The sequence below is a fragment of the Falco punctatus genome (assembly GCF_963210335.1).
Source record: "Falco punctatus genome assembly, chromosome: 6".
In the NCBI taxonomy this organism is placed as follows: Eukaryota; Metazoa; Chordata; class Aves; order Falconiformes; family Falconidae; genus Falco; species Falco punctatus.
In genome coordinates, this window is record NC_137585.1 from 64,650,202 (window position 1) to 64,667,249 (window position 17,048).

The window sequence follows — 17,048 nt, forward strand, 5'->3', positions numbered from 1 at the left end:
TGAGGTGCCTGGGGGGGGGGGCGGGGCAGGGGACATGGACACACGCCGGCGATGGCGAGGGCTGACATCCACCACCTCTACCCAGCTGAAAAGTAAAAAAAAAAAAAAAAAAAAAAAGAGAGACAAATAATGAAACGGGGCTTCGGACAAACTGTTTTGACCAAGAGCTTTAAGCTTTCAGGTAACACGTGGCATCGCTGCTTGGTTTAAATGATGCGCCGGGGCTGTGCTCCAGTGCCTCGTGGGTACGGCCCCCGCCCGGCCGCTTCGGGCCTGCGGAGGGACGGCGGCCCCGGGGAAAGCTCAGCCCGGGCCCCGCCAGCCTCCAGCGCTCCGGAAGGCCGCCCGACACCAACTTTTCCTCACAGCTCTGTAAAAAAACGCGATTCCGGGGCTTCTCCGCGGGGCCGGGCCGGGCCCGCCCGCCGCCGCCAGGAGCCCTGCTGCCCGCCGAGCGTTCGATGCGCCACGCCCCGCTCGATGCGCTCGGCGCTGGAGCGGCGGTGCCTGGCGCTGGCGGCGGGGAGGCGCGGCGCCAAGATGGCGGCGGCGGGCTCTGCGTGAGCGTCCCTCGGCCCTCCCGGCCCTGGGCGGGCGGCGGGCCCGGGTGGCGCCGCGCCGAGCCGAGCCGGCATGTGCGAGACCTACTCGCGGTGGCTGCTGCGGGTGTCGGTAGCGCAGATTTGTCAGGCGCTGGGTTGGGACTCGGTGCAGGTTTCGGCCTGCGACCTCCTCACCGACGTTCTGCAGCGGTACCTACAGGGGCTGGGCCGGGGCTGCCACCGTTACTGCGAGCTCTGTGAGTGCGGGCCGGGTCGGGCGCTGGGCGGCGGTGGTGTGGGGAGAGGGGCTGCGGCAAAGGACGGAGTCGTTGGTGGCCGGACACGGTCCTGGGAAGGCGGCTGGGGGTGGCCCTGCTTGAGCAGCGATTTGGACTGAGTGACCTCTGTAAGTCCCTGCCAGCCCCGGCCGTTGTGTGAAGGGGGCTGCGGAGCAGTGCTGTGGGTCCTGGGGTGGGGAGGCTGTGGGGAGGAAGGCTGTGGGCTAGCATCGTGGAGGAACGGGGAGGGCAGCTGTGGGGTGGGAGGCTGTAGGGCAGTGCTGGGGGCTGGGGGGAGGAGCTTTTTAGCGGGAGAGTCGTGGAGATGTGGGCTCTGGGGCAGTTCAGAAGGGCATGAGGAGGGGGGCTTTGGCAGCGCTGGGGGCTGGGGGGGCAGCGGATGCGAGGTGTGTGCATGGGGGTGACCAGCCTGTGCGGAGGTGGTCTTTAGCAGAGAGATGTGGGCATGGGGAAGATCAGGCTGTGAGGCAGTGCAGGGGGAGTGGGAGAAATCAGGCTGTGGGGCAGTGGATGTGAGGTGTCGATGTGGGGGAGGTCAGTTTGTGGGCCAGTGTTGGAGCTGTGGGGCGGTGGGCTGTGGAGCATTGTAGAGGACTAAGAGGATGGGGAGGGAAGCCATGGGACAGTGCAGGTCCACAGGAGCTCTGCTGTGAGGCAGAGGTGGGCTGTGGCCCAGCAGGTCTGGGGTGTGGGCATGGGTGAGGAGTTGGGACTGTGGGGCTGTGGACTTGCAGGAAACAAAGCTCTGTGGCAGTGGGTCTGGGGTGTGGAGAGATGGGGCTCCTGCCCCCCTTTCTCTGGCTATAGCATGCAGGGTACTAGGGGGTGCGTGTACAGGAGGAGGAGATGGGACTGATCCTTCTGCTGGGGCTGTAGTGGTTTGAATCTGGGAGGGGGATGTACTGGGGGGTAGAAGGGGCAGCCAGGTCCCTTGCTGGGTGGGATGTATGCATGGAAGGACGTGATGCTGTTGCTGTGCTGTCCTGGCTCGTCTTTGGGTCAGGATCTGTGCCCTGGGGGGGAATGCTGTGGGGACCCACTGCAGGTGGGGATGTATGTGTAGGGTTCATGGTGTTGGCACAAGGGGAAGTGCTGAGGCTGTAGGGCACAAGGTTTGGGCTGGGTGTACAGGGTGGGAAGGTGAGAGGTGTTAACCCCAGAGCTGGGGCTGTAGTGTGTGTTTCTGGGGTGTGTGTAAAGAGTGAAGAGATGCGGCTCCAGCACATGGGGCCCAAGAGGTGTGCCCTGGGGGGAGTGGAGTCACCTGCATGGGAAGATGTGACTGGAAATGCTATTGCTGGGGCTGGAGTATTCTGGGCTGGGTATATATGTGTAAGGGGGGTGTGGTTTCTGGGGCTGGAGGTGTATGTGTGCAAGGGGAGATGTGGGGATGCACATATTGTATGCTGTTTGTGGTCAGGGATGTATGTGTATAGGGATGACATGGGGCTGTGGTGCCTGGTGTCGGGGATGCACATGTATGGGGCTGGGCAGGGGACTACAGACAGGGATTGACACATACCCGAGCACTGTGGGGCCATATACATGAGGCTGGGGCTGTGTGCAGACGGAGGGAAGCGATGGTACTGTGGGGCTGGGAATGTGTGTATGGGGGGGTGCGGGGCTGCAGCGTGTGAAGGCAGGGATGCACTAGAATGGTTTTTGGGGAGATGGAGCTGTAGTGCACAGGACGTAGGAGGGTGTGTATGCGGAATGGGAGGGATGAGGCTGGGGATAATTTTACTGCATGTGGCATGAGGTGTGAGTGTCCTCATGTGGATGCAGTGGAAGAGGTTTGGCTGGATATGTGGGGGGCTGGAGTTGGCCCACGCTGCCATTAAGATGGCACGTGCAGAAGGAGCTGGGAGTGATGGTGTGAGGCAGGGTGCCCAGGGCCTCACTGGATTTAGAGTCAGGCTGTGCTGGAGTGGGAGTGCGCAAGGGGTGAGGGGAGAAGAGGAAGAAGAGAGGTTTGGGAGTCAGTGTGAGGACTGCTGACTGGGTCACATAGGAGTATGGAGTGTGTGTATGGGATGGAGAAAGGGCAACAAGTATCACTGTTGGGTCTGTGAGTGTGACAGAGGATGAAGTTTTGTGTCCCTTGGGGTTGTCTGTGTACCTGCAGAGCCTGCAGTGGAGGTGCTGGGGAGGGCAGGGCTGGAGTGGTGGGTGACCCGCTGGTACCTGCAGAATATTGCCGTGTGGGAGGACAGGATGTCCAGTTGCTTGCTGGGTCAGTAATGCTGACTGGGGGGATGAGAAGGGGTAGGGGTCTGCTGGGTGTGGGAATGTCAAGACAGGGGTGCTGATGTCCTCTTGGGTCAGGGAGGGTGTGGGAAGGTGGCAGTATTTGAGGATGTGGTGGATTGCCAGGTGCCCACGAAAGCTGCTCTATCATTCCCTTCCTCAGCTGGGCAGGGGAGAGAAAATACAACAAAAGGTTCATGGGTCGAGATAAGGACAGAGAGAGATCTTTACCAATTACTGTGAAGGGCAGAACAGACTAGACTTGGGTAAATCAGTTTATTACCATTCAAATCGGAGTAGGATGATAAGAACTAAAACCAAGATTCTAAAACACGTCCCTCCAACTCATGCTTTCTTCCTGGTCTCAGTTTCACTCCTGAATTCTCTACTTTCTCCCTGCCAGCAGTGCAGGGGGACAGGGAATGGGGATTACAGTCAGTTCATCACACATTGTCTCTGCTACTCCTTCTTCCTCACGCTCTTCCCCTTCCCCAGCACAGGGTTCCTTCCACAGGAGACAGTCCTCCTCCAACTCTCCAACATGAGTCCTTCCCACAGGCTGCAGTTCTTCACAAACTGCTCCAGCATGGGTCTCCAGCCCTGCCAGCAAACCAGCTCCAGCCTGGGCTCCTCTCCCCATGGGGCCACAGGCCCTGCCAGCAGCCAGCTGCAGCACAGGCTGTCCATGGGTCACAGCCTCCTTTGGGCATCTCCCTACTCCAGCATGGGATCCCCCACGGGCTGCAGGTGGGGATCTGCTCCCCTGTGGGCTCCATCGTCTGGGGGCACAGCCTGCCTCGCCAGGGGGTTTCACCATGGGCTGCCTGGGAATCTGCTCCTGCACCTGGAGCATCTCCTGCTCCTCCTTCTGTGCTGACTTGTGTGTCTGCAGTGCTGTTGCTCTCACATGTTCTCATGCTTCTCTTCCACTGCAATTGTTGCACAGTTTTTTTCCCCTCTTCTTAAATATGTTATCACAGAGGCGCTAGCTCTGGATGGGCTCGGCCTTGGCCAGCGGTGGGTCCATCTTGGAGCCAGCTAGCATTGGCTTTATCAGACACATGGGAAGCTTCTAGCAGCTCCTCACAGAAGCAACCCCTGTAGCCCTCCTGATACCAAAACCTTGCCATGCAAACCAAATACAGGAGAGGGGAAGGCTGTCAGGGTGTTTACTAGGCCTGAACACAGGGAGTGTTGCAGGGGGTGTGGAGCAAGGCGCAGGCTCTTGGTGTGGCTGGAGGGTTATGAGTCCATGTGTGTGGAAGCCTTTGCTGCCCTACGTGTGGGGCAGGCAGGGAGGACAGCAGTGATTTGTGTGCAGAGATGGAGCTGCCAGTGCTGCTGCTGGATCTGTAATTATCGGGAGGGGGTGGGTGAGGTGTGCACATGGGGGGGGTGGTGGGGGGCAGGGGGAGCAAGGGTGCCCTAATAGGGGTGGGTGTAGGCTGTGTATGCACGGAGAAATAGGGCTGCTTGCACCTCCTGTGCCAAGAGGGTCTGGTTCCTTCCTTTGGCTGGTATAGAGCTGTAGGGTTGTGAGCTGCTGCTGTTCCACTTCTCTGTGTGTACTTGTGCAAGGGGAATTCCTGGAGAGTCCCCGGGGCAGAGGTCAGAGCCGCTGAGGTTGGGTCTGGTTGCAGAGAGGGTGTTTAGGGAAGCAGGGTTTGGAGCTGGGATAGATAACGTGATTGCTCACTTGAAGTGCTGGGTGAGGAGGTGACTCAGTGATGGTGGGTTTGGGGCTACTATAGCCACCACTAGTTCAGAGAATGTGCTGGGGATTGTGGGATGTTGTGGGAGAGGTGAAAGGGACGGCAGCTGTGAAATTGTAAATGGGAAAGTTTGCCCACGCTTGCACTTCTGTCCAAGTTGTGGGAGTTGTGCTAATGAGGGTGTCGCAGCTACAGATGAGGGGAGTATCAGAGGCATGTTGCTGTCAACTGGTGGTGGATGCAGCCTCAGGATCAGAGGAACTATGAAGGCTGCGGTGCCAGCTTCCTCTGCAGTAGTGAATTTGAAGAGTGTGTGGAGCAAAGACCCATGAGGCAGGAAGTGTGGAGCGATTGGCTTGGTTGGGAGAAGAGCAGCCATGGCCTGGAGGTGCTGCTGGTTGTGGTAGTGTCCCTTCTCTGAAGCAAAAGTTCTGACTGCTGCAGTGATCGCTGATAAAGCAGAGTGATGAGCTGAATGTACCTGATACCTGCTCCTGCCTCTGCTTGGTCATTTCAGGAATAATTGAAATCAAGTCTGGCACTGCCAGTATAAGTGAGATTAGGAGGAACTTAGTGATGTTGCTGCAAACTTTTTGGATTTCGATTTTAGGTCGAATAGGTTTCCTTGTACAAGCTTTCCCCAAATTTGAGAGCTAGTTAGACGTGAAGCTGTGTATAGTTAGTCTGGAAAAATTGGACTATGCAATATTAACCTGTATCTCCCAGCAGCACAAATGCAGCTGCTGCACCTTTGAAGTCTGTATCTCAATCCAAACAGAAATGATCTGTAAAGCAATTAGAGTACAACAGAGTAGTGAGAACTGAGTTACAGGGTGAAAAAGGAGCTAACCTAGGCTTGGTCAGAGCTGTCCTTTGATATGGCTAGTACAAATATTGGGGTAGATGGTTTTGTAACTGGATCACTGCTTGTGCAGGAGATGAGTTGTTGAGTAGCATTGCCCCCCAAGCTCAGCTGCTTCTGCCACAGGTGTTGCAGTGTTTGTAAGACTGGGAGGAAAACATGCGGAGTGCTTGAGAAATTGGAAACGTGGAGAACTAAGGTATCCCTCTCTTGCTTTGGCGTGCTTACTGAGAGTGGGCAATTCTTTTTGTACTCTGTGAATGGAGAAGTATCACAGCCCTTTTTTCTTGGGTTTGGGTTGTTGGTTTTTTTGTGGAGGAGAAGGGGAATATGCTGTTTCCATGCCAGTGATACAGTATTATTTTGTATTGCCTCTCTTACTCCTGTGTTTCTTTCTTTAAAAGGTTTGTAAAAAGACATCTTAATGCTCAGCTGACATCTCCCTGCTTTTTCAGAATTGTTGCCTTTTGCTCCTAAAATAAGTTACTGTACAAACCCAGCTCTGGATGAATGAGTTGAATTTTGCCATGGTTTTGCATAAGTAGAATTAATTAAATTCGAATTGTAGCATCTTTATTGTCAGTGTGTTATCTCTGAGTCAAACCAGTGGGGTTTGAGTTAGCAGGGTTGTCAGCTGGAGGGACATAGTCTTTGTATTCGAAACTGAATGGATTTACTCTGACGTAATTGAGACAGTGTGGTATTGCTCTGAAAAGCATGTCATTGCTGTTCACATATTTTCTCAGTTGCAGAAGAAAATGATGGCTTTCCCAGCTGTGTTAGATCTTTGTTCCAGCTGTTACATCCCATTAGGAGTGCTACATTCAAGATTTTCATTACTTTTCTGCTGTTGTTTCTTTGCATTTGCAGTAGCTGTAGTTGATGGGAGCTTCTGTAGCTGCAAAGAGAAGGCAAAAGGATTTGCAAAGCAGGCTTGAGATGTGTTTGATGCTGTGAAATGCTTTTGAATACTGTGTTGAGGGTGGAGGAGAGGGTGAACTTACAGGGCAGAAAATAAGGGTTTTCCTGTTAAAGTACACGACATTATGCTGTTCAAATTTGTGGAAAGCTTGTAAGAGGAAGCCTATTCAATATGCTGTATGCTTCATGTGTTTTTACTGTAAAATATAAATAAAATATTTGAAAAACAGTATTGGGAGTATGTAATTAAGTTACTGAACTATAAAACAGACATCATGTGGTTTCTGAGAGCAGAGTTCTGCGTTTGTGTTGATGGTAGTTTTAAGCAGAGGTGAAAAGGGAAGAGTTGTCTTACATGCTGCTTTGTCTTGCTCTCACAGTCCATGTGGTTTGACAGAGGTGGTGGCACAGCTGGTGCTTTGGGTTAACTGCTCTGGATTTTCTTGCATGTATTGGTTGGGGGTTTTTTGTATTGGGGAACTGTCCAGTGAAGACGGAGCAGTACCTGCTTCATTTGCTAGGAATTATGCCAGTGCAGCTTGGAAGTGGATGGTTGGTTATAGAAGTGCAGAGTATGTTGCAGTTCACCTCTTGGTTTAGCACATCCGGTAAGAGAATTCAGTTTCCAGTATGTTTACATGGGTGGTACAATTCATGGGAGGGATGAGGTGGGGAGTCATGATTTACGCCCTCAAAAGCCTGTTGCCTGTTTTTTCTATTACGCTAAAAAACCAACCAGGTTGAAAATACTTAACTTTAATCACAGAGGGCACCTGGGCATTTTTCAGCAGGACAAAATTAGATTATCTGCTGCTAAAAGCAGAAGTGTAATAAACTAGATAATTAACTTTGAGGTGTGTTGGATCTAGAAGTGGGTTTTTCAATACTCTTCTCTTGGATTTTCAGCACTGAACATATGCTTGGATATGCTGTTTTGTTGGGGTTTTTTCCTACTGAAATTTGCTTACCATGAAGAAATACAGTTTAAAAGTTGGTCTTTAGTTTCACATTGTATGATTATTTTTTTGAAGATTATTTTAATGTAAACTTAGAATCATAGACTATTTCAGTTTGGAAGGGACTCATAGGGAACATCAAGTCCAACTCCCTGTTCCTTGCTGGAATACCTAAAACTAATTATATATATATATATATGTAAATAACATTATTAATATCAATTTTATTATATTAATGAGACTGCCGTTTTATTTGAAAGGCAGGTTCTGCTCTGGTGAGCACAACAGTGTAACTGGAAGGGAAAATGACAGATCTTGCAAAATGTTTTGCCAAGATAGAGCTGGCTCAAAACCTGCTCCAATGTCACTGCACAATCTCCTGTAAAGTAAAACTTAACTTCATTATAGCAGATCTCTTCTTTGGAGGATGTAAAGAGCAGATTGATATTTTCATTGGGAATTCTCCACAGTGGAGAAAATTCATCTGGCATCAGCCATATATTTATTTCTTTCTAATTAAATGTCAAATTTACCTTGTAATTCTGTTCACTTGCGTTTTGGTTTTTTTTAGTTAGTTCACTCTTACCAGTATACAATAATAACCTCTATCAAGGTGTTAGATGTTGATGATCACTTCAAATGAGCTAATACTGATGCTGAATGACTGCTATAACAAGTATCTATTCAGGGCCCATAACGTCTGTTATGTATACCTCTTTATGTCCTGATAACCTTAAATGTTGATGTTTTTAAGCTAATTAACTTCTTACTGGCTACCAATAAAGAAGAACAACTTGGGGTCTTGCTTGACATTTATGAAGTTACCAGGAAAAGGAGCAGACTCTGAGCAGCAATAGCAAGAAGATGCTTTTGCGTGACTGGTAACTACATTAATAGGACTCTTCCTTTTTTTCTCCCCCCACTAAGTGCACTCAAGTAAGGCATATATATACTTCTTAAATAATCCACTGTGTATGCTTCTGATTGTTCTTGTGGATGCTGGATGGAAGCAATGTGTTGTCTGCTTGAAAGAATTATCTTGGAGTAACTATCCAGTCTAGATACATGGGTATTTAATGTGTGGCAGGGTTGCGTGATGTGCTGAAGCACAAGGAATCTGTGATAAAGTCTGTAATAAAAATATGGAGGAGCTACCTAATAATTTTCTGGTTAAAATAAAATTTAAGAAGAATCTCTTTTATAGCAGACATGAGAGTGAATGCTGAGCTATTTATAATAGACTGTATGTGTTGCATGAGTAGTGACTCACTAATTTTTCTCAATATATTTATCACAGAGCTGTAGTTGCTCCCCTTAAAAAACCCAGCATGACATTAAAAGCTCCTCTGTTCTGTACTTACTCGGTTCTTAAATTTTCACTGATTCCTATGAACTTTGGGCCAGGGAGGATGAGGTGATGGGGGTGAGTTTGGCAAAAGTAAGTCAGCTATTCCTGAGACTGAATTTAAGGAAAGGTAGTGTTTCCCTAACCCTCACCCACCCCCTCACAGTTTCTTTGGATGACGTGAGCATTGGTCAGCTTGTTTGTTGGAGGGCTGTAGGAATTCTTGGGACTTTTACGAAAATAACTAGGCTTTAGTAGCTTCCAAAAATGTTGTTTCCCCACAAACTGAAAGTGAGCTTTCATTGCTAGAAGGGGAATTAGTGCACCACCCTCATTCTATTTGATTTGATTTTTCCTTGTGAACAGCTAGGTTTATCTGCAGGTGATGCTGAGCAGCAGAGTTTGGGTGGAAAGTTATTCAGCCCTCAATATTTGGCTCTATTTCCCCATCATTTCAGTGCTGTGCTTTTATGGGGGATCCATTTCTGTGTGTAGGTTCCTCCTCACACAGCATTCATCTTCATGCGTAGGGAAGCTGAGAGTAACATAACTGCGTGGCCATTCCCACAGGTTTCTGGTGAGCTGTTTTGGGACCAAATGGTCTTAATTTAGCTCTGCTGTTTGCTGCAGCTATATCAGTTTTGGAGCACAGTTCCCATTCAGGGAGATAGTACAGCTTAAAAGCTTGTGAGAAAGATATTTTCATAGCTCACTGTTTGTGAGGTAGCTGTAACTTGATGGATGAACTATTTCCACCCCTTTCCATCTCTTCCCAATCCTGGACAACAGATAGTATTTGAAGTGTCATGGTATAGGGAACAGAAGAGGCTGGAAACCAAAAGCTCCAAAGCTGTTTGTGATCCAGCACTGACCTGCTGTGTGACATTGGATTAATTATTTCACTGGGAGGCTTCAGCTCATTTTTAAACTGACGATAGCACAAATATCTGAAGAATAGTGAGACAAGTTCAGGATGCACAAATTAATTTTTTTTCCTTGGCATCGTTTACTTGCATAAAAAAGCCTGAGACTAAATGACCGGGAGAGAGTATGTTACGTGTTTGTCAGCATTCTCTTTCATGTGTCTGGCTTCTGCTATTTTAGTGAATTTTCATTAAACCAGAGAGAAAAGAGGAATGCTTAACTGTTCAAATAAAAGTATAAAGGCACATGTCTTTATTGGATGAATCACCTAAAATTACATTTAATGCATTTTTGTGCTGCGTATATTTTCAGCTGATAAGTGTTTTGATTTAAGCACAGATAAAAATACAGACCTGAAACTTTTTTTGTGTACATTTTTACCACTGATGACACTCACTGAAAATGAGAGGTTAACTGGTCAGTCCTTTTGTCCCTGTGACAGTTGCAGGTTTAAAATTTTTTTTAGCTTTTATCTTGTGACTTGGCTTTGCCTTTTTGGAAGCAAATGTCAAAGATATGGGAAAACTGAATATTCTTCAGTTTTTTTCTGGTCACCTTTTGAACCTGCTTTCTAACACACATAATTGTTTTTGATATGGCTGCTTAACTATTTCCATGCTTCAATTACACTTAGTAGTTGCTTCTCTGCCACGTGTTCTTAATAAGCACTTGTATGAAGGAGTTCTTTTTTAGCATTTAGCACTTGCTAGTCATGTTGGGACGCTTTTTGGGAGGTTAAAAAGATCACGTGCAGATCTAGGAAAAGACCTTTTCCTATTGCAGTGATAAACTGGATTAAACTTTCACCCTGAGTATGTGGCAGTGCTGGTGTCAAGAGGGGCACACCGAGCAAGGTACTTGAAATGCCTTCATAGAGCCCCAGTAATGGGGTAGATGCTGTGGTGCATCTTGCAGTCCTGTGCCCCAGGGTGTCCAGCTGCAAAACGTATTGCAGCATTTTCCCTGCCTGTACACTTGGTTTTTCTTCCAAGGGAAACTGGACACAAGCACCGTGTGTGTCCGTGCCTGTTGATACTCTCCAGGTTTAGGCATTGCCCACCTGGGAATGAGTGCTGTGAGGCTCACCATGAATCCCCCATTCTGCAAACAGCACTGCCAGTGATTTCAGGAGTGTCCGGGGAATAAATACACTTGGCTCCTGGGACTTTTGAAAAGTTTTCCCACAATTGAAAAGTTTTCTTTTTAACTGGCTGTAAAACTTGTACCAGTTAAGTCTTGACACCTTAGAAGATGGTTCGATAAGCTCAAAGGTATCTTTGTAGTCTGAAAAGCAACAGAAAGTGACAAAGCAAAAATTCTTAGCTGTGTCAATTATAATTTAATTTTTCAAGGATGAAATGCTCTTCTGTCTGCCTAATAACTACAAGGATCTCATAACTACTCCAGAGTGGTGATATCCTCCTTTAATATTTATGTAAGTCTCTACATTTCTCTGTCCCTGGAGTCTGTAGGGGAAACTGGTATTGCACTTGTACGAGATATTATACAAACACAAAATCCGAGATGATTCTTGTACAGAGTTCATGTTCTAAATACAGGCAGGCAAAAGAGGCGATAACTTGGTCTGATCTCCCTTTTAGCTGTGAAGAGAATTAAAACAGAAGCAACTTGCCCAGAGTCACACAAGAGGCCAGTGTTACAGAGCTGAGAATCAAAACCATAATCTGAGTATTACCCTTATCTTCACCACATGACTAAGAAGAGAAATTCTAGAACAAAATTCTTATTTTCTAAATGTACCTGCAGGGGTAACTTGGCTGGGGGTTTGAATTCATCCAGTGATGTGAGAACCAGCCTGCTTGACTGCTTTGGCTTCAAGATAAACCAAGAAGAGATTAGGTTAAAGGACAAACAAAAGAGCATCTCCCCCATTCTGTGAAGCTGGGGCTTCACAATAGCGATTGTGTTCCTTCAATAAGCATGGGCTCATTTTCCATAATGACTTCTTAAAGTAAATCACAGCTTATTATCATGTAGGGATGTAATATCTTCATAAGCCAACTATACAGAAATTTAATGATTCGGTATAATTTTATTAATTTTTTTAAATCACGTTTGGGGGTTAAGGCATCCTTTTTTGTGTTATTGTTATGATGAAAAGTTAGGTTGAGACTCAAAGTGGTGCCTTGGCTACCAAAGCCAGGTATCCAATTCTCCCTCCAGAGGCCTTCAGAGGGATTTCCCTGTCAGGTCAGGGAAACCAAGGTACTTGGAGGACCTCTGCATGGTATAGTTTAATTCTTTGAGCCAAATTGCATGTGTAGAACAAACTGCATCCTCTCTTGGAGGTTGTATTAGAATAAAGATACTGACTGCTTGGTCAGTAAGGTTTCGCTATGCTTTTCATAATGGGAAAAAAAATAAATTTGCTCTAGAGTCAGACTTAAGTTGCGCCCCAGGAAATTGGCCCCTGAAGCTTAGTATAAAACATTCTCTCCTCATCATATCTCTACTTAATATTCCTGTTTCATCCAGGAGGTATATAACCAGTAGGTAAAGTGACTCATAGTTTATGAAGCCTGTAGATTTCATCTGGTGGAAAGATAGTATGTGAAGTATTTTTGTTATCAAGAGATACACAAGATATCTTCTTTTTTTGCTACCTGTAAACTACAATCAGCTCAACAAAATGAAATTGTGCCTTTTCTAGGTTGAAAAATAATGTTTAGTCTGTTACATACTGGTAAAGGGGCACTTTCTGCATATTAAGGGCTTGTTTCATTCATTTGAATTTACCTTATGAAATTAAGAATTATTTGAAATAATGTTGCACAATGTTAATTGACTTGCCAGGTAAAGCTGCTTGTTGCTGCTCCCTTGGTTTTGCTTGATTTACTTCTTGAACCGCATGCGGTTCCTTAATGGTATGAATTGAAACAGAGTGACATGGATCTTTTAAATGCGAGTGTGTTCTTACCCTGGAGCAGTGTACAGCCGGGTGAACAGTAAGCCTGGCAGAAATGGGGGGCAGTGATCTCCATTACTGGTGCTGCGCTGTGGCGGGTTGTAATCTCTAAGTGTAGATCTGTGGGTCAATTTTTTTTTAAAGTGGATTTTTGCAAAAATATTGTTCTTTTTGTTTTTTTTTGTTACAGATGGCCGCACAGATCCGATTTTGGACGATGTAGGTGATGCCTTCAAGCTTATGGGGGTTAACCTGCATGAGCTAGAAGATTATATACACAATATTGAACCTGTCACTTTCGCACATCAAATCCCTTCGTTTCCGGTCAGCAAGAACAATGTCCTGCAGTTTCCCCAGCCGGGAAGTAAAGATGCAGAAGAAAGGAAGGAATACATCCCTGATTATATGCCACCTATTGTCTCCTCTCAAGAAGGTGCGAAATTAGTTCTTTGCTTTAAGTTTTAGCCCCTGTGTGTTTGCCTATTTGTTTGCATCATTGAGCAGTTCGAGTTGCGCTGCCCCGTAGCAGTCTTTAGGAAAGGACCCACTGGGCGTTATACAACCATGGTTTCAAAATAGGTAGTAGCAGTGCTGTGGCAAGTTCGGTTTCCACTCTTTTACTTTCCTCCCAGATTAACTGTTGTTAAAATACACCATGTTAATACACATTTTGGTAATGCATTTAAATTTTAAGGTTTTAGATTACCATAGAAATGAATGTTTTATATTACCTTTTATGTGTCATCCACCCTCTTATATATACTGCAAGAGCTTACATAATTTGGTAAAGGTAGAAGGAAGTCTGGCAAGACTGGCACAGCATTCCCAGATCCTGACAGTTGTTTCTTCTTCCATTGAACAAATTTAACAAAAATAAAACCACAAAACCACCTCTTCCAATTAAAATTAATTCAGATTTAAAATAAGGAAGCAAGAGTCATTCAGAGGCTCAGTGCTTGCTTTTAATTCTCTTTGCTAATGTTGATTAGGGTTTCATCATCACTGTTCCAACTGCTTTCAATCCCTTTCTTGTCCCACAGAGGCAGTGAAACCAACTATATAAATGCCACGAGCTGCAGTTAGCCTAAGAATTTTAACAGTGGCAGTGGAAAAACAAAATTGTTTTTTCTGTTTTTCAGCTACATGAGACTTGATTGCTAGTAAGGTGAAACTTTAAGAAATGTGACCTAGTCTAACTTTCCCTTTGAACAGTGAATATCACACAGATATACTTTGTGGGGGAATACACACATGTAAGCTTACAGACAGTGTACAAAAATCCCAGACAGAAAAACTTTACTTTCCAAAAGACTGTAATGAACAGATGCAATCCTCACAAGCTACTTTGCTTAATTTATAATTTCCCTGAGGACAGGATGGGTATCATGCTCTGTTATGTGTATTGTTCTTTTTAAAGAACTAAGATCTCAAACTATGCGCATTGAAGTATGTGTAGAAATTCTTCCCAGTGTAAAGATGAACATAAATGACATCACCTTATTTGGTAAACAAAATCCATTGCTGTGCTGCTACAAATGTTGTATTTCAGTGATTTAGTAAACTGTAGTAAGCGTATGTTCAGTCTTTCATACATCACATTCAGCTAGATAGGTGCAGTAACTATGTGCTCCAGTTAGAACAGGTGAAATTAGTCAGGAACATGTATCTGAAGTGTAAAGGGCTGTCACATACAATGGTTTTAATATTTCTTATGCTATTTCCAGTAGCAATGTGAGGACTTCCTTAAGCTGGTGAGTATTTCCGAAGCTCTGTAGACCGACCTTTTCTGGGTTTTTTTAATTGCATTGAATACATAGTTATTTTTTAGATCAATAGCATTTTAATGTCTCTTGACTTAATGTAACCCAGGAAGTAAAACTGCTGTTCAAAGCAGAAATATTTTCTTGGATTGATAAGAAGATACTAAAATCTCCCCCTTGTCACGTTTGTTAAACGGGTTGTTTTTAAAATCTAACAATTAACTCTCTTAAACCAGGAAGGACAAAATGTAAATACCGTATATGTAGACAGCATTAATAAGAGAGAAGTACAGAGGAATAAGGCATTGAGTAGTGAATAGGTATTTTAGCTACCCTGTTCTAGCTACTTTCTTGAAATGCTTTAGCCTGTTTTTTTTCAGGAGGTAAACAAACACTGTTCTGTCAGAGAAATCCAGCATCTTTGAAGCATAACAAGTTAGCCGGCAGTTTTTCTCTTTTTTTTTTCCTTCTTGGAAAATCATACTTTGAAAATATGCAATATCAAATCCAACAAGGCTCAAAGTGGCTGTAGAGAAGTATCTGAACATGGGGAGTGAGAGATGAGCGCTCCAGACTTAATCTGGCGATACATGGCATACATACAAAGAGAGGCTAAAAACTGAAATGGGGACAGTTGTGCTTTTTTTTTTCTGTATGTAACTTTTTATACTCTTTCTCTTGCAAGTTAGATCCAGGAGTTAGATTTTAGCAGTCCTTATAAATAATGTATGAATCCTTTTAACACCCAAAGCAAGAAGATATTATTTCCAAAGTTGGATGAGAACCAGGAAAACTTCTAATGCCTAAGGCTAGTGTATCAGAGGACCTATAGACACAACTTCAGAAAACGAATACAGTATTTTTCTAAATGGAAATTTAAAGCAAGCATTAAATACAGCTGCTGAATGCAGGGTTTTTATGGTTGGTTTAAAATACTTACAGTTGAGGACATTTTAACTTTGGATGAAGTATTTTCTAAAAATGATGTTTGTAATTTTATGCCCTACGTGTGGTTTGGTGTTTGGTGGGTTTTTTTGGAAGGGATGAGGTGCATCAAGAAACTCTGTTGTGTTTTTTTTGTTGTATTTTACTCCAAGTAAAATTTGGAAGAAAAACTTACTTTTGCAGATTAAAGGAATACATCATAAAAATACTGAAAAATTGAAGAAGGTGTTTAAATAGTTTGCAGATATTTATTGACTAGAATAAGTGCTGCTGCTAAGATTGTGTGGTCCATAAGTTGCTTCGAGTAGGCAATAATTAGTAATGAAGGAAGACTTCATGCACATTACAATATATAGTGTCGATCTTTCAGTCACTTAAAGGAACTGTCAGGAAGACTCATTATGTCCCATTTTATATGAAAGCCTAGAGCTCAACTCGTGTTATGAGTATTTATTTACTGATAGGATTCAGAAATAACTAGTGCTGATATAATTTAATAATAATGTAGCCATGACAGTCTAAGGGTATGAGCAGAACAAGGTTTATTGGGAGAGGTGATATATTTTAACTTCATCAGTTGATGTAATTAGAAGTATTATCTCTGGTGACAAACAGACTTAAGCACATAGATAAATTTACCTATTTAGTAAGAAAAATCTATTGGGTTTTATTGTTAATTTAACAAACAAATCGGTGCTCAGTATGCATCATGACCAGTAGGTGTTGCTAACCCCCTTCTCAAACGTATAACTTCTTATTTCCACTTACACTGAAACTGGTGGTGTTGTGTTCAGAGTACACAATCTAGCCAGCAGCTTGCGCGATGTCTTAGTTGTTGTTGCCAAAGACTTGGTAAGAGCAAAAAGTCCTGTCCAGCTTGAGAGGAGCTGTTTCCTTCATAAGTATTTAATAGTAAGAAATACTGAAACAGCTCTCTGAATGATAACTGAAATAGTGGGGGAGAGAGAGGAAGGCAGATAGGTTTCCGAGATTTCTACTTTGTGTCAGTTGGAAGTTCAGTTCACTGATACAAGTTTTATTCCAAGAAAGGAGAAAGTGTTTTCTTGCCTTAAATACAAGAGTGCCTCATTTCAGTAATATGCGCTAACAAAATGCTTGCACTGTGAGGATCTGCATATATAATTATATATTTTATAAAACAATCTGACTCAGTATTGCCATGGCAAATGTTGGGTTTTTAGCAGTATTTTTACAAAGGACACTGAAGGGATAATTTTATGCCAATGTATCATGATGTTCACTGTCTGCCTATTTTTAATTAGTCTCCTTTTTGTTTTTTGAGTTATTTTAGCGCTGTTGTCACTAAAATGTCATGGTAAACTTGTAAGACAGATTAAAAAAGAGAAAAAAATAAATTAGTTGCAAAACATGATGGTCATGCTTTATTTCTTGTGCTTTAATGTAAAACAACATACATTTTGCAATAATACATCAACTTCATAGAATTTGTTGATTGTATTTAAAGCAAAACAGTACTGTGCTGAAACTAGGGCAGTTGAGAAAGCCTAGATACTTTTCCACAGCTAATAATAATCAGTATTACCTTTTGTGATAATGTGGAGAGCCTTGGGTTCTGATGCTTTAAGAA

The 17,048-nt window shown here is 44.5% G+C and overlaps 1 protein-coding gene across 1 annotated transcript in view; it reads left to right on the forward strand.

The window, feature by feature from the left end:
• Positions 1-493: 493 nt before the first annotated feature.
• TAF3 (TATA-box binding protein associated factor 3) overlaps positions 494-17,048 on the forward strand; it is a 120,006-nt gene continuing 103,451 nt past the window's right edge. The window contains exons 1-2 of the mRNA XM_080394052.1: positions 494-799; positions 12,925-13,167. Of these exons, the coding sequence (XP_080250178.1) occupies positions 634-799; positions 12,925-13,167 (409 nt within the window). The 5' untranslated portion in view covers positions 494-633. The remainder of the gene's footprint in view (positions 800-12,924; positions 13,168-17,048) is intronic.